General features: G+C 44.7%; 2 protein-coding genes across 2 annotated transcripts in view; both read left to right on the top strand.

The window, feature by feature from the left end:
- LOC310843240 (cilia- and flagella-associated protein 337-like) overlaps positions 1-24213 on the top strand; it is a 1288916-nt gene that overhangs the window by 870027 nt on the left and 394676 nt on the right. The gene's annotated exons all lie outside the window — the stretch shown is intronic.
- On the top strand, positions 3743-23399 carry RFC3 (replication factor C subunit 3). Its single transcript, XM_083737083.1, has 9 exons — positions 3743-3955; positions 7370-7507; positions 10312-10379; positions 10919-11016; positions 13163-13344; positions 14168-14304; positions 14429-14527; positions 22499-22568; positions 23088-23399. Exons 1-9 carry the CDS (start codon positions 3869-3871, stop codon positions 23277-23279), a joined length of 1071 nt encoding a protein of 356 aa, XP_083593209.1. The 5' UTR covers positions 3743-3868; the 3' UTR covers positions 23280-23399.

Genomic DNA, 24213 nt, shown 5'->3' with positions numbered 1-24213 from the left:
AAATCCCATTGAGATTAATCGCAATTGCTTCTGAGTAGACATGCAAAGGATTGCTTTGTAAGGCTGCAGCTCCTTTGGCTTGCGTGGGAGTAGGCAATATTGAACTCAGAAGGACTTCTGAATAAACATGGCATAGATCACAGTACAATCCTACACACATCTTAACTCAGAAGTACAGTATGTCTGAGTTAAGTGAGGCTTAGTAACATGAAAAGGATGGGGGGGGGTTTTGTAGCCTCACAGTGCAATCCTATGCTACTCTTAATCTACTCAGTAAATAAATATACCACCAGGTACGCGTACAGGATTGCAGCATGCAATGATTAATTTTATTTAGTTAGCTAAAAGATATTATCTTCCAGGGCAGTGTACCAAAAAAATTGATGATGTTAATTGAAGCTTGCAGTAATTTATTGTTTTATTGTTGCCTATATTTGCTTGCCACTTTACAACAAATAACTCAGAACTAGAGCCAGAGGGTGGGGTATAATTATAATTATAATTAGTTCATACTGATTTTTCACTTGCTGGCTGGTACTGTATTCAGATTGGGGCTGGCTGGGGCATATGAGTTTTAAGATCATGAGGTAAGTACTAGTGCATTCCTCTTAGATATACTTGAAATCTATTCACTGTGACTGTCTGATTTTTTTGTATACATGGCACACTCTGTATTTCTGAGACATATTTTATTTGTTCTGTGTATGTAGATATACAGGTGTACACTTCTGAGCTCCACACTGCAATTGAAAATTGACAGCCATGGGGCTGGCACTGTCTCTGCCTTGTGTTAAACACACTGTTTGGGAGACTTGCCTGTGAAGCTCTTCTTTTTTCTCTTCCTAAGGATGCTTTTGTTTGGATGTAGACGGTGACAAATCATTGATGTACAGAGGAAAAATGAGGTAGCTGCCTTCCAGATGCCCTTTATTTGCCAGATGTCCTTCACTAAGTTTTAAGTAATTGTTCCTTACTGCACAGCAGAACAGCCTCAAGCATGTGCTACGGCTATTTATAAGATTGCCAGATCAAAGTCTGAAGGTTAACTTCCATTGCACTGGAAGTCAATTCCTACTAGGACTGGGTGAATCTGTTAGTTTTTCATTTTTCCAATCATAAAATTCAATTCTCCACATTTCCACATCAGCTTATGGTGTTTTTTTGGGTTTTTTTAAAGTCCTCATGAAAAAGCACCAGCATCTCCTAATATACACATTTTTGTGTGCGGTTTTGCCCAATGCCAATTTTTGCAAAGCAGTTTGCCCTACTATAATGCATTTTCAGAAATGTTATAGCTGGTCAGCCTGTCCTCTCCCCTGCCCCGCCCCCCGCCCACTCCAGGGAGAGGACAGAGACAGAAGAAGGTTGCCAAGGTGATGAGGAGTTGTGATGTCACAGGAAAATTTGTCCTTTTTGAAATCAAAGGTTTGCTGGGAAGGAGTGGGGCAGAATAAATGGAGAGAATGGAGAGAAATGAACGCTGGGATATCCCAAGGGTTTCTACTGGGACATTCATAAATGACCTGGAGCCAGCAGCGAGGTTGCTGCATTTGCAGATGACATGCTACACTATTTAGGAAGCTGAAATCCAAAACCGGCTGTTGAAAAAAACCTGTTAAAAAAAAAATCCAAACTGTGCAATGAGAATGTGCAAAGAGATTCTGGGTGAATGCAAAATGAGAGACAGTGCAGAGTGCAAATAAATCCCCTAACTTCATATGCATTTGCTGGTAGGAATGGGATTGGCTATGACTTGTCTAGTTTACAAAGAAAGATAACCCTGCATGCCTAAGCATGTTTACTCAGAAGTCCCACTGTGTATGTTCAGGATTGCAGCCGAAGGCTATGCACACTTATCTGGGATTATATCCCATTGAACACAGCGGGGTTTACATCCAGACAAGCATAGTGTTAAGAGGGGACATGACAGAGACTGCAATTCTCTGCAATTATGCATGGTGTGGAAAAAATAGATAGTAAGATTTATTTATTTACTTTTACTTTGGTGCCTGGGTTAGGGCCAAACTGAATATCATAGACACATGGTTAACTGGTGTGTGTGGTTCTTTTAAAAAGCACCCCCAAATAACTAGGACACAATCCTAAGGCCAGATCCTGTTGCTCTTTCTTTTTTTAATCATGCATGTTAATCATGTGATAAATGCCATGCCTAGTTTATCCTTTAGATCGCTTTTAAAAATGGGATCAGACAAGTTTTAATTATTATTATTTTATTAATTTGATTTATTACCCACTCTTCACCCTAAGATCCATTTAAATTTAAATAATACCATTTAAACTGCAGTATTAAAAAAAGTTGAAAACAAATTACAATCACAGAAATAGGGGGAGCCCTAAAAATAAACAGCTCAGGGGGCTCAGGTTAAACGAGTGAAGGTGCCAAGAGCACTTCTGAGTGGAGGGAATTCCACATTTTAGGGGCTGCTACATTCCTGGGTCATCACAACCCAAGCTTCTGCCTGTGCTGATCTTAACCCCTCAAGGGGTCTGCAGGGAAGGAGGCAAGTCTTTCAGATATCTCTCTGCAAGATTCAGCTGCAGTTTATTGGCCCACATCCACCCCATCACCACCTCTAAGCAACAGCCTAACACTTCAGGTTTACCAAGGACACTTCCGTCAGCAGATATTAACTTGATAGCTAAATGAAACCTCCAGGTTCAGAGAATACTTCTGATTTCAGAGGCTGGGAAGGGGCTGCTGCCACCATGCCATTGCCACTGTAAGCTTCATCAATGCATCTGGCTAAGTACTGTGGGAATCAGGATGTTGCACTAATTAGGGATGGGAAACCTATGCCCCCTCCTCCCCTGGATGCTGTAAGGCCAGAGCGCTTGTCATCCCTGACATATGGCCATACTATGGCTGAGGCTGATAGGAGCTGGAGTCAGTGTGTAGCATGTACAGATTAGACCAGGAGATATGGAGGCTCAAATCCCAATCTATCCATAATACTCTCTGGATTATGTACCAACCTTGGCCCAGTTTTTCTCACTATCAGCCTAGGCTACCTCATAGGGTTGTTGTGGAGACGGCGGCAGAAAAGATTGTGCTGCCTTGGTCAGACTGCATCTGGAGTCCTGTATCTAGTTCTGGGCATCACTATTAATTAATTAATTCTGTATACTGCCTGGACCCACAGGTCTCAGGGCAGTTATGACATAAAATCACAATATAAAAACACATGGTACATTAAAAAAAATGTTTTAATCCCAATAATTTAACAGTTTGACAGTGGACCGGACTCATTCGGGAGGTTGTGGAGGTTTTTAATGGCAACCTACTATGTAGGATGTAGCTGAGATTCCTGCATTGCGGGGCGGGGGTTGGACTAGATGATCCCTGGGACCCCTTCCAACTCCCCACTTCTATGATTCTATGAATCGTGAGCAAAGGCAGAACAGAAAGCAATAAGCAAATGTACTGCCCGCTGCTGCTGAGCAGGTGACTCAAAGCACAAATTCTTCGGAACACTGTGGCCCAGAAAACTCATGGCACGTGGGCAGCCCCCGCGAGCACCGCGATCTCCTGCACGAGGCGCCGCGCGCTACGCTCCACTTCGCCGCCCCTGCTCTCCGCCTGGCGTTAAGCTTCCCTTTGTTTCATTATTTTATCCCCAGGCGGCCACCGTAAGCGAGGAAGGCGGGGCCTAGATTCGATCGAACTGGCGGAAGTGAAAGAGCCGAGGCTGACGACCTAAAAGAGGGGCTCGTGCGCATGCTCGGTGACGTTTCCACGGGGCGGTGGCGGCGCTTGAGTCGCCTATCGTGGGCGGGAGCGCGGCAGCGGAGCGCGCGCTTTTTATTTTTATTCTTTTGCAATCCGGTTCTTTCTCTGCGGATCGTGGCCATGAGTCTCTGGGTGGACAAGTACCGGCCGAACTCCCTCGGCAAAGTGGACTATCACCGGGATCAGGCAGCGCAGCTTCGCAACCTGGTGAGATAGGGAGAGAGGCGGCTGGCGCTCTGCACATGCTCGGGTGCCCTTCTCTTTCTTATCTCTTCACCTCTTCGGCGGCTTTTGGACACGCTGGTCCTCGGGTATTGGCGAGTGTTTTTGCTCTCCGCAATAGCTTCAAACACCCCATCCCCCTTTCTTTCCTGTTTTATTGGGTTATAGCAAGAGCCGGTGCTAGGCAGAGCTACCTATTTGCACCACCCTTCTTCTTATTATTATTATTTCTTCAATTTTCAAAAACAGATGTAGGGAAAAAATGAAAAGCACAAAACTTCAACTGCTAAATTTAATTTAAATTGCAAGACTAGGCAATGCGACAATATTTGGTTATCTTTCTCAAATGCCAAAGAAAGTGTTTCAGTACACAAATCCAGTGAATCTGTATGAAACTGTGCCCCTCAAAGGTCAATACTGCGCCCCTGTGAAGTCTGTGCCCTAGGCAGCTGCCTAGTTGACCTAATGATAGCGCCAGCCTTGGTTCCAGCCAAAGAGCAGTCTTGGAATTGATTTCAGTCCTGCAGTACATGAAGTACCAATAAGAAAAAGAAAAGCATCTGAACATGTGTAGTGAGCATATGTGCATGCCTGCTAACTGAGAATACTCTTTATGTTGCTGATGCGTGAGCTCAAGTTAAGTCAGGCTCTTGGATACATTTGGAGAGGGGGTAAGCTGTGATGACAAAAATGCATTGTGTATGTCCTCAGGTGCATTTATATCTCTTTGTTACCGCCTCACCTATCCAGGTACTGAACCCTGGTTTGGAAAAGCACCGTAGCTTCTCTCCCTCATGATGGTGCTCAACAGCAGGTGCAAAGCAAAAATTAGGGTATTTGGGAGTACCAAATACCCTACCATACAATATTGGTTGGGACATGAGCTTTCATAGACCTGAACTGCTTCCATCTTAAGCACAAAATATGTCAGTTGGCAAGAATATTTACACATGCAGGCATACATATTTAAAGAAAAAACTCCAGTGTAAAATAGTAGGGTAGAAAATCCATGAAATGCCAGAGCTGCATCCTGTGACCTTTTAATGCAAAGCCTGAATGGTAATCAAGTTTAGCGTTTGGCAGTAGGGCTAGAAAGACTTGTCTGCAGCCCTGGAGAGTTGCTGGCTCTCAGTATAGACCAGGCTTCCCCAGCCTGGTGACTTCCAGTCCAGATGTTTTGGACCGCAACTCCCATCGGTCCTAGTCAGCATGACCCTGGTGGTTGGGGCTATTGGAAGTTGTAATCCAAAACATATGGAGTGGTGAGGCTGTTGTACACAGGATTGGATAGGCCAGTGGTATATCTCAGTATAAGGCAGCTTATACTGTCTGTCTTGGTATAAGGCAGTGACTGTTTGCAGCACCAGTAATTTGTGATAGTATCACACTTCCAAGACAGAGAACATGGCTACTAAGTAAATTGAACCCAGGGCAACATAAAATCCCCTGCAAACTTAAGAATGCTCCAATTCCAGTGGACTTTAAGCAATGGTATGTCTTTGATTGCACAAATAATTATTTTTGGGTTGCGGTGTGGAAGGGGGGGATTCTACTACTTGTGTGGCTCTGCATTCAAAAATTTCACAAAGCGAACATCACAATGCCACTGTCTTGGTTTTGGAGTTTTGGCTCTTGTGGTTTGATTTGAGCAAAAATCTCAATCCTGGAACATATAATTTTTTTAAAAGGAATTTTTTTGGGGGGTGGTCTTTGTGTGTAGTTATGTTTTCCCTTCAACATTCACCATCCATTAGGGATTTGGGAATAGGGCTTCTAGGTTAAAGAATACATATTAGACAGGCTCAGGTACCAAAGCATTAACCATTGGTGATCTCCTCCCAGGACTTTCTCTAATTCTAGCTGCTGCTGTTCATGTTGGTGGCTTGTTTATGGAAAGATGATTTACGCCAGGGTAATTGTCTATGTATAAACTTAACTTGGTGCCACTGTAATACGTTGTTTGTCAGATCTGAAATGAAGTAGGAACACTTTGTGTACTCTTGACCACAAAATATGCAATTGCTCTGTTGCAAAAAGCGATTGTTTTTGGGGTTAATAGTTCATCTGACACAGATTTCAAGGGTTGGCTCCTGTGATACAAGACAGGCCTGGTTCTGGAATGCAGTCAACCACAGATTAAATGGAGCTAGCTAGGCGCAGTGGCTAAAGTATGAAAGATGTACATAAACCTGGCAGAATGAAGCGGTGAATCCCAAAATAATCTTTTTTGGCATCCTATGATACTGGCAGTCTTGTATGATAGAGAGAACTCAGTTGAGTAGCTTGGGGCACTCAGGTCGTTCACATTCTAACCTGATCCATTAGGAAACTAGGAAACTACCCTGTATGGAATCAGATGGTTGTTTCATCTAGTCCATTATTTTCTACAATGGCTGGTGGCAGCAACAGCTCCAGGACTACCTGGCTAGAGATGTCAGAGAACTGAAACCTTTACTCTGCAGACCATTTTGTGCAAAAAACAAAAGAGAAAAGAAGTGCTTTGCAACTGAATTCCAGTCCTTTAGCTTGCTTCAAAAGGTGGTGTGCTTTCTTTCATTTTCCACCTGAGGCTAGATTTTGACCTATTGGAGATGCTGTGATTGTGGATTTCCTTTAACAGCAGAAGGTTGAACCAGATTACCTTTGAGGTCCTTCCAGCTCTTTGATCCTAGGGCTCAATGCCCAAATAAGCCAGGGGGGCAGCTGCTCCCCCATCATGTAAAACAATAGAAATACTTAACTAACTGACCAGTCATGTCGGTTCTGTCCCACCCTAATGAAAGTCCTGCCCCCCCCAACAAAAATCCTGGCTACACCCCTGGATAAGGGTGTCTATGGCTTGCAACAAAATTCTGCATTTGTTTATTAAAAATTGGCTTCTCAAAGTTATTTTCAAGTTTACTGTATGCACTTTTTGACTATTTTTATTTTTATTCCATTTATATCCCACCTTTCTTCCAATGATCTCAAGGGGGCACACCTCTTCTTCTCTATATTATCTTCACAACAACTTTGTGAGGTAGGTTAGGCTGAGAATTGAAGACCCGCCCAAGATTCATGATTGAGTGGGGATTTGAACTCTGGTCTTCCAGGTCCTAGTTTGTTTCGGTATGTGTTCTCAAGCCACCTGACTCCTAGAAAACCTGATGCACCAAGGGCTTTTATCAGACTTACGCCATGCACGGTCACAGTTTCATGTCCTCTTGAACTCTCTATTTTGTGCTCATGTCTAAATTGATGGCCTTCCAAAGGAAACGACAACATTGTGAAGGGCTGTAAAACTAGTGTGGGGAACGGTATACTAAAATATGTATCATTCTCTGTGTTTATGATGCTGACTAAGCATGATGCTGACTGAGACATTACTGTAATTCAGTTTTACTGTATTCCATTTGACAGGTTCAGTGTGGCGACTTTCCTCATCTCTTAGTGTATGGGCCTTCAGGAGCTGGAAAAAAGACCAGAATCATGTGCTTGCTGAGAGAACTCTATGGCTCCGGAGTGGAGAAGCTGAGGATCGAACATCAGAGCATAACAGTAAGAATCTGCCCTAACTTCATATTTACAAAACGAGATAAAGATGTTGACTGTCAACATAATGCAGGAAAAGCCAGCACATTTCAACACATGCTAGTTTTTAATCTCCAGAAGTTGTCCGACCTGGATACATGAGGGCAAAAGTGCATAGACTATATTTGTCCCCTAGGCCTGAGGTTCCTCACCCCCTGACATCCAAAGGGGTACACAGATCAGGCCAATCCAATATCTCCAGTTCTGCCCCTTTCACTCTCAACCGCTGAGTGTTTCACATGTAAGCTTGTTTACCTGAATGTATTTCCCAGCTTCCTCGCAATTGTGCACCCTGGTAATACGTGGGCTTGTTCAGGAAAACACACTTACAGGCCTCTTCAGACCTCCACCCTAAGTCTGCAAAGTTTGGAAGTGGAGAAGGCATGTCTGTGGCTGTCTACACACTTGTGTCCGGGCTGGAAAAAGACCTACAGGCAATTTAAGCACCATTTCCACAGTTGGTTAAATAACCAGTGGCTGTTTCCTCCTATTATGAATTAGCACTTGATTAGGCTGTAAACATTCTGTGCTGGAAGAATTCTCCCTGGCAAATCACTGCCAAGGATTTACCGGTACTATTATCTCCTTTCAGTTGTGTGATATTTGAAATGATTTAGTTGGGCACTTAGCTTACATTTCCTTCTGTCTCAGGCTGAAGCCTGCAGTTAGTGTCAAGAAACCAGATCGTCTTTATTGTGGTCTTCGCTGACTAATTATTATTGCTTTCTCACATGCCACCAATAACTTGATAAGTATTTGCAAAGTGATGTTTTCAACAAACATAATGAACTCTTTGCGTAGTTAGCTGCTTGGGGAGTGAAAACAGTCCCTGGAAAATCTATTACTACAGATTTTCTTTCTATCAATTCAAAAATCTTTTTTTTTTTTTTTTTGGGAAAAGCTTGCATTTTAATCAGCAAATTGCAAAGAGAGTGGTTAGTAATCAGCAGAGTTCTTGGAGAAGACAGATATTTCCAAAGCATTGTGCAAAAGGTCTCTCTTGCCATTTTTATTTCTTTTTAAATTAAATTTTCCTGCTTAAGTTAATAAGACATTATGGGAACATGTTGTGCCTGCAAACGTCTTAATGCTGGGGAGTTTTAAGTGGAACAGTTTTAAGTAGATAGTCTTTCCAAATATCAGCTTCCCTTCCTGTCAGATGCTTTCCTATCTGAGGGCCCTTTGGCATCTAGCTATGGGCGGAACTTGACAAATGTCTTTTTCATCATCTTCAAAATGCCTGCATATAAAGTAGTGGCATGTTATTAATATAAGCACAGAAAGAGATGTGAAGGTTAGCACTTTTAAACTAAAATAGGGCAGTGCAAAATGATGCTGCAGTGTCTGTATAGCTTCATTTTGTAGTTTGATCTGAACTAGATAAGGTCTATTTAATCACCGTGGGTAAAAGGTATACTTGAAAGCCTTACTGTACACGTGAAGAATGTTTTGAGAGAAGTAGAATGAAGTTCTTATCAATATTATTAGTTCCTAAAATCAGAAGCGACGCAAGTGATGATTCACTTCAAGAAATTAGGAAGTTGTAATCTTCTTACAGAGAAGCTGGAAGTATAATGTAAAATCTCTATAAATACCCCAAATGACTTTGCCCAAGGACAATTGGTCATGGAACTGACCAGAAGGGCAATGACCCTGGACTTAACATATTTTCCCATGTTATTGGACAAGGTTTTTTGACTCAAAAATCATGTCAAAAAACTGGGGTTGTCTAATACACGGATAGTGACATGGGGATGGAGAAGTGGTGCGCCACCAGCCAGCTCGTTGGCAGGAGTGCATCTTCCCACGATGCCGCCGCAGTGAGTGGGGAGTGATCTGGGGGGTGTTTCCTGCCTGCAGCTACGTTGGGGGGGGGGAAGAAGCTGTGCATTGCCAGCCAGCTCGTTGGCGGGAGTGCAAATTCCCCCGATGCTGCATTTGGCAGGCGCTCCCTGGATTGTTTCCAACCCGGCAGCACCAGAGGAGGTTGTGCTCCCAGGAGCATAACTTCCCCCGATGCCGCTGCGCACGGGAAACGATCTAGAGCAGCGGTTCTCAACCTGTGGGTCCCCAGGTGTTGTTGGACTACAACTCCCATCATCCCTGAGCTCTGGCCTTGCTAGCTAGGGGTGATGGGAGTTGCAATTCAACAACATCTGGGGACCCACAGGTTGAGAAAGGCTGATCTAGAGAATGTTTCCTGCCCACAGCTGTGTGGGGGGAGAGGCAGCAACCTCCTTAGGAGGAGATTTGGGGTGCTTTTTAGTTTAGAGAAAAGGCAAGCCAGAGGCAACCTGATAGAAGTGCATAAGATTATTCATGAACCCAGCTTTGGACAACATGACAAGTCAGTTTCATGGCAGAGAAGGAACTTCAGAGTAGTGTGCTTGACCATGCTGCTCATTTGCATGAAACCTTAGTTTTAAACTATGATTTAAAGAGACATGCGGACTGGGGCTCATCCCATCCTTTCCAAGAGGTTAGCATGCTGCTTGAATTTGAGAGCTTTGAACCCAGGGTGTTACCCTTTTCCTTGCATGCCATTCCACCTGCCGCCATTTTCACGCTGAGTCTCTTTATTTCGTAGTTTCCCTGGGGCATTGTAGCCTGGGTGCCGTTAAGCCCTTCTAGTCCTTCAACTCAGTTCATGCTAAGCAGTTAGCAGTGGGTGGTTTTTGAAGACTGTATTCATAACCCACTGATTTCAGCTAAGTCTTTCCGTCACTGATCTCTTTAAAATGCATTTTTTGTTCAATAATCTTTCTTTTCAGGCGCCTTCTAAAAAGAAGATTGAAATTAGCACTATTGCCAGCAACTATCACCTTGAAGTTAACCCAAGGTATGTTTGCAGTAAGCTCACAAGATCCAGTAAGAGGCTGTGGGAATTTTGCAATTCTTATAATTTGCAGAGGAGTAAATTTTATAGCCCATTGCAGCAAAAACTACCGAGGTGCTAGAAGACCCTTGTTTTATTGTTGCAATTTTAAAGCTAGCTCCAGCTTTACTGTTAAAGAAACCAAAGTACAGTCGTAACTTGGATCCTGAATGCATTGTGAGTTGAACGTTTTGGCTTCTGAACGCCGCAAACCCGGAAGTGAGTGTTCTGGTTTGCGAATGTTCTTTGGAAGCTGAATGTCCGACGCAGCTTCTGATTGGCTACATGAGCTTCCTGCAGCCAATCGGAAGCCACGCCTTGCTTTCCGAACCAACAGACTTCCGGAATGGATTCCATTCGACTTCCGAGGTATAGCTGAATATCTTTAAGGAATTGTTTGCATATGCTGCCCTCCAGTCCTCTCTGTCTGGCCCTTGGGACCCTCCCCAGCCATCCACTGCACCCTCCTTGAGTATCATATTTTAATCTGAACTTATTTTCAGTGATGCAGGAAACAGTGACCGGGTGGTAATTCAGGAATTACTGAAGACATTAGCTCAGTCACAGCAACTTGAGACAAGCACCCAGCGAGATTTTAAAGGTCTGTAAATGAGCAATAAGCTTGAAGAAAATTATCTTGCAATACTTTGCACAAGATCAGCCATGTGCTTTGAATATTGTAAATTCTTTATATTCTCCAGCTTTTTTTGTCTTCTGTCACTTTTAGAGATACAAAATTTCCAGAAATATTGTAGTTCCCCAACAGAAATGCATGTATTTCAGAAATGAGGGGGGAAATTGAAATATGTGCAATACTTGTGTTCCAGATAATAGTATATATAGCTCCAATTTATTTCTGTAATTGTAATAACTGTCCAAAAGATCCATAGCTGTTGATGTTTGAATTTTTGCTCTGAGCTTCATGGTATTCAGAAAGTGGGAGGTTTGCATGTTGTTAGAAGGTGTCTAGACTCTTCTCACCTATTGATTCTTCTGTGACTTTGTATTCTCAAAATACTCTATGGTTCCCTTTGCTTAGGAACCTAGGAAGCAGCCTTATACTTAGTGAGATCCTTGGTCCATCTAGCTCCATATTGTCTGTACTGGTTGGCAGGGGCTCTCCTGGGTTTCAGACATGCAGTCTTTTGCAGCCCTACTTGCAAATGTCTCGAAGGGGACCTTCTGCATGCAGAGTAGAATGGTCTATTGCCAAGCCTGATCTGGCAGATAGAATCAGAGGCAGATAATCTGTTTGCATGAGGGCAATATTGCAGTAGCAATATGCTTGGCAGACTTCCAGGCTACATGAGAGACTTGGTTTTGCAACATTTGAAACTCCCCACGCCCCTGTAGAGCAGGCACCGGCAAACTCCGGCCCTCCAGATGTTTGGACTACAGTTCCCATCATCCCTGACCACTGGTCCTGTTAGCTAGGGATGATGGGAATTGTAGTCCCAAAACATCTGGAGGGCCGGAGTTTGCCTGTGCCTGCTGTAGAGCACCCACTCTTAAGCTTATTGTGGCCAAATGCAATCTGCAGTTTACAGTGTTGATTTTTTTAATAGCAATGGTATCATCATTACTACCTGTAAAGGTTGGCTCTCTGGCCTCTGAATCCAGTGATCTGAATTGTGTAACTAAGAACAAGTGCTTGACATAGCTTCTTCTTTTTTCTGTCTCCCTCCCAAGCCCCTTTCCTTGTGTGTCCTGTCGTTTAGATTGTAAGCCTGAGGGCAAGGACTCTTTATTTCTGATCTTTGTAAGCTGCTCTGGGAGCCTTTTCAGCTGAAGCGCTGGGTAAAAAATGCTTTAAACAAATACCTTTTGAACCTTGGATATAAAAGATTTGCAGTAGTGTGCATTGGCTCTGTAACAATATTCATTCATCGGCTTCAGCTGATCATCAGTTTTCTTTGGCTGAACTAAGCTGGCTTTTTTGTCGTTATTCTCGGTGGGAAGTGGCAATGTAGTATTATTTGTTTAAATATATATATTTTTGCAAAAGTAGCACCAGCTCAAGCCAGTTCCTGACTTGTCACACTCACTCATACAGAACAATAAGGAAGACATTTCATTGTACTGTGATTTCATGCATATGTAAATACTTTCTAATCAAATGGACGAGGTTGAATGCAGAGTCTCTGTCTCTCTCTGCCCCCCACCGCTGCTATGTGGTACCTTCCTTCCTGGTAAAGTGCTTCTCTCATGGGAAAGACCCATGTGAACATAGGAAGCTGCCATATAAGCAAATCATACATATTGTTGGACTACAACTCCCATCAGCCCCAGCCAGCATGGCTAAGCTGTTGTCCAACAACACTTAGAGAATACCAGGATGGTCTGTACCGACTTGCAGTCCTTCTCCAGGGTTTTAAACAGGATCCTTTCTTAGCCTTACCTGGAGATGCTGGAAATAGCAAGTGGAAGATCCCGGGGTCAAAGCAAGGTCAGAGGCATCCCAGTTGCAAGAACCCCTCTTGCGTGCTGTCGTGGCTAAGCCAGCCATTCCCTGGCTGTTTCAGGTGATGTGCCTTTCCCAGACATATGGCTAGAATATTTACACAAACTGCCATCAGCGCAGGATTGCACCGTGGGGAAGCACCTCCCGGGAACTACAGTTGAAGAGGCACAAGTGGGAAGGTTTTCTCTAATCCTGTCCCATTGTATCAGCAGAAGCGAAAAGCCAAGTTAAGATAGACTCTGTGAAAGCATGATAAAGGTTGGCTTTGTTTTGTTTTGTTTTTCAGTGGTGCTGTTGACTGAAGTGGACAAGCTTACAAAAGATGCCCAGCATGCGTTGCGCCGAACCATGGAGAAGTATATGGCTACCTGCAGATTAATACTGTGCTGCAATTCTACATCGAAAGTCATTGCACCTATCCGGAGCAGGTGCCTTGCAGTGCGAGTGCCTGCGCCCAGCATTGAAGATGTAGGTTCAAGGCAGTGGCAGACAGACAGCCCTTCAGTGCGCTTGCATTTTACTCTGTGTCATGTTGGATGCAAGAAGTTTAAATACCTGATTTGGGATTCCATGTTCTTTGTTTCCCCCTGACTCTGTCTGCCTAGTTAATCCTGTGTCTGTGTGCATGGAAGACTTCCAAGTTAGGTTCCCCTTTACAGTACTTTGCATGACTGTGGGTTTTCTTCAAAAATGCGGGTTGTAATTTTTATTTGTTTAGCAAGAATTGGAATGGGGCAGAAGTGTCCGTGGACTAAGAAATAGCTGGACACCTAATGGTAGGTAATAAGTCATGGGAGGGAGATAAAGAACTGTTAGAGGTCTTTGAAACGCCATCACTTTGCCACCAATGCCTAGTTCCATGCATTCTCTAGTCCACACTTCTCCAAGCATTTCTCTGAAACTAGAAAATACCACTTAGAATTTGTCTGTCTTACTGCTACTGTAAAGAATACAGGGAGCAACTGCTGATGTGGTTTGTCCCTGGCTCAAGGAGCAGCAGGAAGGAATTTATTCCTTTGTGGAGAAATGCACTTGGGAAGGCATTGCGTTGATCTTACCTGGTACCCAGGAGGGCTGGCAAATGGGGCTTGTGGCAAGGAAGAGGTAGTCAGGTGGGCGCAGGTCACCTGCAAACAGAATTTGTAAAACTGGCTCCTTTGTGCCTTCATGTATCTCGTATAATATAGGGACTTCCCCTGTAGCTGGCTGCTGCAACTAGAGCGGAGATACTTGGAATTTTTGGAAAGTGAGGTACCATGCAAAACTTTTAATTGCCTTGTTGAATCTCTAGATCTGCAACGTATTGTCCGTTGTGTGTAAGAAGGAGGGTCTGGTTCTTCCTAGAGAACTTGCTCAGAGGATTGCAGAGAAGTCTGGCCGAAATCTCCGAAAGGCCCTTCTGATGTGTGAGGCGTGCAGGGTGCAACAGTAAGTCCAGAAGAATGGGTGAATACAGGAGGAGTTTTGGTTACAAAAGGGCTATTTGTTTGTTTGTTTGTTTGTTTGTTTGTTTGTTTTGTATTTAAGCAAGTCATCGCTGTTGGTTGCACAGGTATCCTTTCACTCCAGACCAAGACATTTCTGAGACGGACTGGGAGGTATATCTGAGAGAGACGGCAAATGCCATTGTTGGTCAGCAGACCCCACAGAGGTAGGTCAGTGTGGTGGGGGACAATGCCTAGCTGTAAAATGGATGGTGCTTGTAAGTTGGCTGATATTAAAATGCAGCGTAGCAGTTTAATACTATGTGTGCTAGAATGTCTAGACAGAGTGCATTTCCAGGAACTTGATAAAAACCCGGTAGGAGTTGATTGAAGTAAATTTCAGGCTGATGAGGTTAGCCTTGGTCATTAAGGTATTAAACATGCCTTTATATCAGTGTGTAAATGTTTGGAGAAAAAGATTTCTGAAAGCGGATAGTTAACTGTATGCAGGAATCCTGAAACTGCTGCACAACCTCGCAGCCAAAAGCATGTGCATGGTATGAAGAAGATCCCAGGTTCACTTCCAGTTAAAAGAAGCAGGTGATGGAAAACACTGTTCTCTTCCTGAGACCCTGGAGAACCATGGCCAATCAGAATACACAAAACTGGGCTTAGATGGTCAAGTGGTCTCACCTGGTCTAAAGTGGCAACCTGTGTTCCTAAACAAATAAATCTGTTGCAGGTAGTAACATACAGTAGTCTGCCTCCTGGGCACCTCAAGCTATGAGACAATTATATATTAAAATCCCAGTTTCTGATGCAGTTCCTTCACAGAAATTCTTGTTGTTTGGGAGCAGATCACAGTAGCTACTAGCCACGATGGTTACGGTCTCAGTGTTTGAAATTAGCCAGGTGCATTTTGAACTCGCAACCAAGCGAAGATGCCTGGGCGACAGGATGGTGCCTGGCAGCTCTGCCATAAGGAAGTGCTTGCTTGTAGAATTCTATCAGTTAAATTTTATCTTCACAATCAGCCTGAATTTCAGGAACCCAATTGCTTTTTCTGTGCAGCCTGAGCAGGGGCGGGGAGCAACGTTACAGTTCATGGTCATAGCTTTTCTTTACCGTACCCCACCCCACTGCCCTGCTCACAGCATATTCCTATGTTTTGAATGGTCTGTGTCGCCATTAAGAAAAAGGGGTCCGAATAGACCAACACATTCTTCTTTAAGTTCTCAGAGCTCTTAACCCATCTCAAGGCTGTCATCTGAATTAGCCAGATGTTCACCACAGAGAAACTTCAACTGTGTATTATTTCCAATTTCTTTGTGAGGAAAGAGTAGCAGTCATGTACTCAGATAGCTGGGCTTGGTGGAGTCTCGGGTTATTTTCCAGCAAGGACGTTCCTATGGTATGCAGTGCACAAAATGACTCACTGAGATGTCAAGTTCTCATTAGCAGCCATCTTTGATATTCTAAAAACAGCTGCAATGAACCAGGCTGCTGTAAAACAAACTTGCTTGCTCAGTGCAATGAAGCATTTCCAGCTGGATCGGATGAGAGCATCTTTGTTTGTTTGTGCTGTAAAACTTTTTCTTTTCAGCCAATGAAGTTCTCTGGTGTTGGCACTCGTTCAGCCGCCGCCCTCTTTACAGCTGCCAGCCATTTGTCTAGCTTTAGATATATTGCATTGGCAGAAACAAAATGACATCCTGTCATGGTGAATTTGGAGCACTGAATCCTTCCTTGCTGTGAACGGATGATACCGTTAGTCATGTGTTCTGCTCCTGATCTCATTAAAACTCTTTTAAGAGATACGGCACTGTGTGAAGTGGGCCACATTTGCACCATACATTTCAAGCCACTATTTATATGGCTTATTGGGAACTGTAGTTCGTTAAGGAGGCTGACAGTTGTTAGGATACCTCTGTTCCCCTCACAGAGCTGCAGTTTCTTGAAAACCCCTGGAAAGAGGGATTGATTGTTAAACTGCTCTGCTGAACTCCCAGGATTCTTTGGGAAAAGCCATGACTTTTCAAGGGCATAATAGTTCTTTAAATGTGTGGTGCAGATATATGAATGTTTTCAACGCAGATTCCCCTCTGTGTGGTCCTTTTTGGTGTGAGCTATTTTTTACTTGTTGCTTTAGGCGTAGAAAAAGAGGTGGCTGCCTACAATTCCATGATTGCTCTTCACAATTTTTTTTTTTAAACCTGTGTGCCCTCTTACCTACCATCTTACAGCAAGCAGCCTAATTTTAGAACACATCCTGCATCTCTGGACAATAGCAGCTCTGTAGTTGTGAAATAAGTGTTTGTGCTTCATAGTGGTGGACTCCCTATTAGCTCGGTCCCAGGCTAGCATTTGCTGAAATGGAGGAGCAGGGCCTTTGAAGCTGCCTATAAGAGACTTAGGGACGCGGGTGGCGCTGTGGTCTAAACCACTGAGCCTTGGGCTTGCCGATCGGAAGGTCAGCGGTTCGAATCCCCGCAGCGGGGTGAGCTCCCATTGCTCGGTGCCAGCTCCTGCCAACCTAGCAGTTTGAAAGCACGTCAAAGTGCAAGTAGATAAATAGGTACCGCTCCAGCGGGAAGGTAAACGGTGTTTCTGTGCACTGCTCTAGTTTCGCCAGAAGTGGCTTAGTCATGCTGGCCACATGACCTGGAAAAACTGCGGACAAATGTCGGCTCCCTCGGCCAGTAAAGCGAGATGAGCGCCGCAATCCCAGCGTTATCGCGACTGGACTTTACTGTCAGAGGTCCTTTACCTTTACCTTTCTATAAGAGACTATTGGGGTTGAATGACGCAGGTGCCAGTAAAATCCAGGGCCAGGAGGAAGTTGTTTTTAATTCCAAGGTACCTGCCTCATCATTTCTTTTCAACACTCAGGATTTTAAAAGGTGCATATCGATAAAACGGCTCCCCACTGCCAGGAAGAGACAGTGACAACTGTCACATTAACTACAGAGCTGCTGCCAACTGTTGTGGCTTGTAGATGGTTTCCTGTCATTTCAAGCATCCCAACAAGCATTTTGAGACTTCCTTGTGTTGGACCATGACATGCTAGAGAAGTTTGTCGCTGTTGTAAGCCTTGTTTAGAAATTGCAGAGCACTGACTATGCTGCTGTTAACAAGCTGTTCCACTTGGAAAACGCGGCTCAGGAGAATAGTGTTGCAGGATTGCTTGCTAGCTTTGGCAGTTGGCCAGGTTTAGGCTTTCAGATTCAGGCGATTATTCAGGGTGATCAAAACAATTATACCAGGTATCTCAAAATTACCGTATTTTTTGCTCTATAAGACTCACTTTTTCCCTCCTAAAAAGTAAGGGGAAATGTGTGTGCGTCTTATGGAGTGAATGCAGGCTGCACAGCTATCCCAGAAGCCAGAACAGCAAGAGGGATTGCTGCTTTCACTGCACAGCGATCCCTCTTGCTGTTCTGGCTTCTGAGATTCAGAATATTTTTTTTCTTGTTTTCCTCCCCCAAAAACTAGGTGCGTCTTGTGGTCTGGTGCGTCTTATAGAGCAAAAAATACGGTAGGTGCGCTGGCGTCCTCAAAATTTCTCTTATAGTGTCTTCTTATAATTTCTTTTATAGTGTCTTATAAGAGGAAAAACTTGTTTTGCTACTAAAAATGTTGGCATACTTAATTAAATCACTTGGCGTTCCAGTGAATTGGTATAGGAAGCATAATACAAATAATATATTTCTTTCAAATATATTAAATATCTTCCAAATATCTTTTTCTACAAGGCTGCCTTTCACCGGGCAACCTAAAATTGCCTTTGTGTCTCCACAAGAACACCTCAAGGTGTTTTAATCGCTTTTAATTTGCAGCACTTTAAATGGTGGTTGTTGTTTTTTATAATATTATATTATTTCATTATTTTATTTTTGCTTGGGGTGGGATAAGCATTTAGTCAGGGCTATTGTTTCTTGCTTTGTTTTGTTTTGTTTTGTTCTGTTTTGTTTTATTATTATTATTATTATTCTGTTAAATTATTATATAGTTTGTATTTTGCCTTTTAAGGGGAAGGGTCATGGCTGCCTGGGAGTGGGCCTCAGCCAATAGATTGGGTGGGGCAGGTTCCACAGGGGGAGATGTATTGGGACACCCGATCTCAGTGATCACGGGCAGGAGGAGGAGTTATGCTAAGACCAGACCATGTCATTACCGAGGAGGCAGGTTTAGTCGTTTTTTGAGGACTATCCCTGCCTCCAGGTCTGGTCCTGACCGAAAGGATACAGTAATCAGCAAGGGAAACCCACATGACCTGAAAGTGTTGCTGTGCAATGCCAGGTCAATGATTAATAAAACCACTGCCATCCACAACCTGATTGTGGATGGAGGATTTGATCTGGCATGTGTGACAGAGACCTGGTTGGATGAAGCAGATGGGCCTGTCCTTGCCGCTGTTTGCCCACCAGGTTTCTCTTACGCACAGCAACCCAGGTCATGTGGGCGGGGAGGGGGGGGTTGCAGTGATTTTTAGGAAGTCATTAGTCTGCACCAGGCATCCTATTGGGAAGACCCAGTTTTCTGAGTGCATGTTCTGGAAGTTGGGCAATAGGGGCAGTACAGGATTCCTACTGGTGTACCGACCTCCCCGCTGCACCAAGGATTCCCTGCCCGAGCTGCTTCAGGTCGTGGCGGATATGCTCCTGGAGACACCTAGCTTGGTTGTCCTGGGGGATTTTAACATCCATGCCGACATGACCTTACAAGGGGCCGCTCGGGACTTCGTGGAAAGCATGGCCTCCATGGGGCTGTCCCTGAATAAGTCTGGCCCAACTCATAGCCACGGACATGCCTTAGACTTGGTGTTTACCTCTACGGATGTTGGTGATCTGACATTAACTAAAAGCGAAACAAAAGAAGTGCCATGGTCAGATCACTTCCTGGTGCAACTGGACTTCTCCGCAACCCTTCCCCTTCGCAGGGAGGTGGGACCGATTTGGATGGTCCGCCCCCGCCACTTAATGGATCCAATTGGCTTCCAGAGAGTGGTAGGGGATGCTTTATCCCAAGTTGATGGCCTTTCAGCTGATTCCCTGGTGGCCCGCTGGAATGCGGAGTTAACCAGGGCTATTGACTGTCTGGCTCCGAAGCGCCCTCTCCGATTGCATGGAGCCCGGACAGCCCCGTGGTTTTCCCCGGAGCTGAGGGTAATGAAACAATCGTTGAGACGGCTAGAGCACCGGTGGCGGAAAACTCATTCTGAATCAGACCGGACACGGGTTAGAGCTCAACGTCGAGCCTACCAAGTGGCAATGGCGACGGCGAAGAGGGCCTTCTTCGCCGCCTCCATTGCATCTGCAGAAAACAGCAGCAGGAGACTTTTTCAGGTGGTTCGCAATCTATCAGAACCACCTATACCACCGGGGCCTGGTAGGGACCCCAAGATCCCCTGCAATGCTTTTGCAAAGTTTTTTGCAGATAAAATCGCTCAGATTCAGAAGGAGGTAGACTCCACTGTGGGAGCAGGGCCAGGGCGGGAGAGTACTAGAGTTCTGTCTGGTCCTGTTACATGGGATCAATTCCAATCTGTTACCTCCGAGGATGTGGACAGGCTGCTTGGACGAGTGAAACCGACCACCTGTCTCCTTGATCCTTGCCCATCCTGGCTGATAAAAGCGAGCCGGGAAGGGCTGGGCGATGGGCTCTGCGGGGTGGTGAATGCTTCCCTCTGTGAGGGAGCCTTCCCAGACCCGCTGAAAGAGGCGGTCATTAAACCGCTTCTTAAAAAAACATCTTTAGACCCGGCCAATTTGGCCAACTATCGCCGAGTCTCAAATCTGCCATTCTTGGGGAAGGTGATTGAGCGGGTGGTTGCTGAACAACTCCAAGCACGCCTGGAGTAAACGGACCATTTGGATGCCTTCCAATCGGGATTCAGGCCTCACCATGGGACTGAAACTGCCTTGGTCGCGCTGGTTGATGACCTCCGGCGGGCTAGGGACAAAGGTGAGAGCTGTTTCCTAGTTCTGCTGGATCTCTCAGCGGCCTTTGACACCATCGACCATAACATCCTTCTGGACCGTCTAGAGGGGCTGGGAGCTGGGGGCACTGTCATACAGTGGTTCCGCTCCTTCCTCCTGGGCCGTGTCCAGAAAGTGGTGGTGGGGGGTGAGTGTTCAGACCCCTGGGCTCTCACTTGTGGGGTGCCTCAGGGTTCTGTCCTCTCCCCCATGCTTTTTAATATCTATATGAAGCCGCTGGGAGAGATCATCAGGGGGTTTGGACTGGGTGTTCATCAGTATGCAGATGACACCCAGCTCTACCTCTCCTTTAAATCAGAACCAGTGAAGGCGGTGAAGGTCCTGTGTGAGTGCCTGGAGGCGGTTGGAGGTTGGATGGCGGCTAGCAGATTGAGGTTGAATCCTGACAAGACAGAAGTACTGTTTTTGGGGGACAGGAGGCGGGCAGGTGTGGAGGATTCCCTGGTCCTGAATGGGGTAACTGTGCCCCTGAAGGACCAGGTGCGCAGCCTGGGAGTCATTTTGGACTCACAGCTGTCCATGGAGGCGCAGATTAACTCTGTGTCCAGGGCAGCTGTCTACCAGCTCCACCTGGTACGCAGGCTAAGACCCTACCTCCCCGCGGACTGTCTTGCCAGAGTGGTGCATGCTCTAGTTATCTCACGCTTGGACTACTGCAACGCGCTCTACGTGGGGCTACCTTTGAAGGTGACCCGGAAACTGCAATTAATCCAGAATGCGGCAGCGAGACTGGTGACTGGGAGTGGCCGCCGGGACCACATAACACCGGTTCTGAGAGATCTGCATTGGCTCCCAGTATGTTTCCGAGCACGATTCAAAGTGTTGGTGCTGACCTTTAAAGCCCTAAACGGCCTCGGTCCTGTATACCTGAAGGAGCGTCTCCACCCCCATCGTTCAGCCCGGACTCTGAGATCCAGCGCCGAGGGCCTTCTGGCGGTTCCCTCATTGCGAGAAGTGAGGCTACAGGGAACCAGACAGAGGGCCTTCTCGGTAGCGGCGCCCGCCCTGTGGAACGCCCTCCCATCAGATGTCAAAGAGATGAAGAATTACCTGACGTTCAGAAGACATCTTAAGGCAGCCCTGTTCAGGGAAGTTTTTAATATGTAATGCTGTACGGTTTTTAACACTGATTGGGAGCCGCCCAGAGTGGCTGGGGAAAACTCAGCCAGATGGGCGGGGTATAAATAATAAATTATTATTATTATTATTATTATTATTATTATTATTATTATTATTATTATTATCAAGGTAGTGTAGAACCTGGCATGTTAGACATGGGGTTATATTAACAAACGCCACCACATTAGTGCTTTTAAATAAATGAAACAAAGTTAAAAGTTGAGTAAAAAGATGAAGGCAGTTCTTAGGGAAAAAAATAAGCACAAGGGAAGTTAACATGCACAGAAAAGCATTCCACCCAATGGAGCAAAAAGTATATGTTAAATATAGCCCAGCTCTCCCTGCCTAGACATAGTCCCTTAACACTATCGACTGATGTCCAGTTTCCCAAATTTTAAAAGCTCCAGTTCCTTTGTCTGCTGCCTTTATCTGCTCATGCATTCTTCTGAGTCTCTAAATATACCCTCTGGCTACATAACTCTTATGCTTCCCGAACCACAAAAACTCAAGGAGCACGAAGGTCTTCTCTTCATTCCCAACTACAGAGATGTTCTCCTCATCTGCAGGCTTAACAAGTTTAACCCCACAATGCTACATGCAATATTCGTATATATTTTTTTACAAATAAATGGCATTTCCATGTGCTCTGGCACTCATCACTGGTGCAGGGAAAAGGAGCCTTGGAATCCAGCAGAGCCAGACACCCAGAACACTCTTCTTCAGGGCCTACGACTGGTAGATCTGTGCCCACAGAGCTTTAAGTGGGCATAGTCTGAGGTCCCTCACCAACAAAGTTTTTCTTTGCCAGTAGAGATGCATCCCTGATCCATCCCTAACCCTGTCCAGCCTGGAGTTCTTGGGGCTATGTGCATCCATGATTTAAAAAGCAAAAACAAATTGAGCTTGAATGTTTTGAGAACTGAATTTTCTGACTTGGCAATTTGACTGAGATTGTCATAGTTGATATGAATGAGAATGAATGAAAGAAAAAGACTTAAAAGCCGGTTACTAAACCTTAAAACTTTGCATTACAGTGAGTTAAAACCAAGCATTAGCTTTCCAATGATTTTATTCCAACAGGCTCCTGGAAGTTCGTGGGCGACTCTATGAACTCTTAACCCATTGCATTCCTCCAGAGATTATAATAAAGGTAACTGATGTTGTGATTATTAACTGGCTTAGTAACAGAGACTAGGATTAAATGGAAGCTTGGGATGCATGTGTTAATCATTTTTATTTTTCACCGTTCATAGTGTAGCCTGGATAGCTCAGTTGGTTAGGAGTGTGGTGCTGATGACACCAAGGTTGCAAGTTTGATCCCTACGGCTGCATATTCCTGCATTGCAAGGGGTTGGACTAGATGATAATCAGGGTCTTTTCCAACTCTACAATTCTCTGATTCAATGATAGTGCTCTGCATCTTGTAATTCCATTCCTAATTACTGGGGCATCTGGGACCAGGTATATATTGCATATCTCTGTAAATATAATATTAATAGTTCTGTTATTTGTATGACAATGTCTCCCCTCCTACCAAATTGGAGATTATCATTTGAATGGCTTGATTCTCACAGGGTAACTTTCTGGATTGTTGAGTGCCCATGGTACCCATAACATTCTAGGGAGTGGAGCCCTCAGTTCTCTCACTGTTGGCTATTGCTCATTTTAGGGCCTTCTTACTGAACTTCTGAACAACTGTGATGGACAACTGAAAGGAGAGGTTGCACAGATGGCAGCTTTCTATGAACACCGGCTGCAGCTGGGCAGCAAGGCCATTTATCACCTGGAAGCATTTGTGGCTAAGTTTATGGCCATCTATAAGAAGTTTATGGAAGACGGACTAGAAGCCATGATGTTCTGATATGTTGCTTTGAGAGCCCTCATGTTTTTTGGGATGCTGACAAGTTCTGTCGAGAAAGCTGTACAAACCACAGGTCACCAGTACATTTCTGTGTTGGACAATAAAATACTAAGTGCTGAATTTGAGGTGTTCTGAAATGGTTCCATGTGGCCTTTTATGTCCAAACTGTTTTAGGAAACAAGAAGTCACATACTTGACAGCAGGGAAGTGCCAGGATCCCGGAATGCTTTTGCCTCAAGAGATAGTCCTAATTACAGTGGTACCTCGGGTTACATACGCTTCAGGTTACAGACTCCGCTAACCCAGAAATAGTACCTCAGGTTAAGAACTCTGCTTCAGGATGAGAACAGAAATCATGCTCCAGCGGCAGCGAGAGGCCCCATTAGCTAAAGTGGTACCTCAGGTTAAGAACAGTTTCAGGTTAAGAATGGACCTCCGGAATGAATTAAGTACTTAACCTGAGGTACCACCGTACTTTGGGTCTGGAACATGATTGTGAGCATTAATCTTGGGAATTTTCAAATGTGCCATCTTGAATAGGCTTCATGATGGTGGGAGATGGAGAAATCTGTTTCAGCTTTAAGGCTCCGTCCGCATTATGCACTTGAAGCTGTATCATACCACTTTAAACAGCCATGGCTTCCCCCAAAGAATCATGGGAAGTGTCGCTTGTTAAGGGTGCTGAGAGGAGTGTGAGGAGACACCAGTTCTCACAGCTACAATTCTCAGAGTGGGCTAACAATCAACTCCTTTTCCTAGGGAACCCTGGAAACTAGCTTTGAGGGGAACAGGCATCTCCTCTAACAACTCTCAACACCCTTAACAAACTACATTTTAAACGATTCTTTGGCAGAAGTTATGACTGTTGAAAGTGGTACGATACTGCTTTAAGTGCATAGTGCAGATGAGGCCTTGCAGCTGTAGCTTAAGCATA

The sequence above is a fragment of the Podarcis gaigeae genome (genome assembly GCF_964106915.1).
Source record: "Podarcis gaigeae genome assembly, chromosome: 4".
Lineage (NCBI taxonomy): Eukaryota > Metazoa > Chordata > Lepidosauria > Squamata > Lacertidae > Podarcis > Podarcis gaigeae.
The sequence above is the reverse complement of the archived record's forward strand: the minus strand, read 5'-3'. Positions and strand labels throughout refer to the sequence as shown.

Coding starts and splice junctions, on each gene's coding strand:
- RFC3 (XM_083737083.1), top strand. CDS start 3,869: ATGAGTCTCTGGGTGGACAAGTACCGGCCGAACTCCCTCGGCAAAGTG. Junction 14,305..14,428: donor GAGGCGTGCAGGGTGCAACA/GTAAGTCCAGAA, acceptor TTGGTTGCACAG/GTATCCTTTCACTCCAGACC. Junction 14,528..22,498: donor GGTCAGCAGACCCCACAGAG/GTAGGTCAGTGT, acceptor TTATTCCAACAG/GCTCCTGGAAGTTCGTGGGC.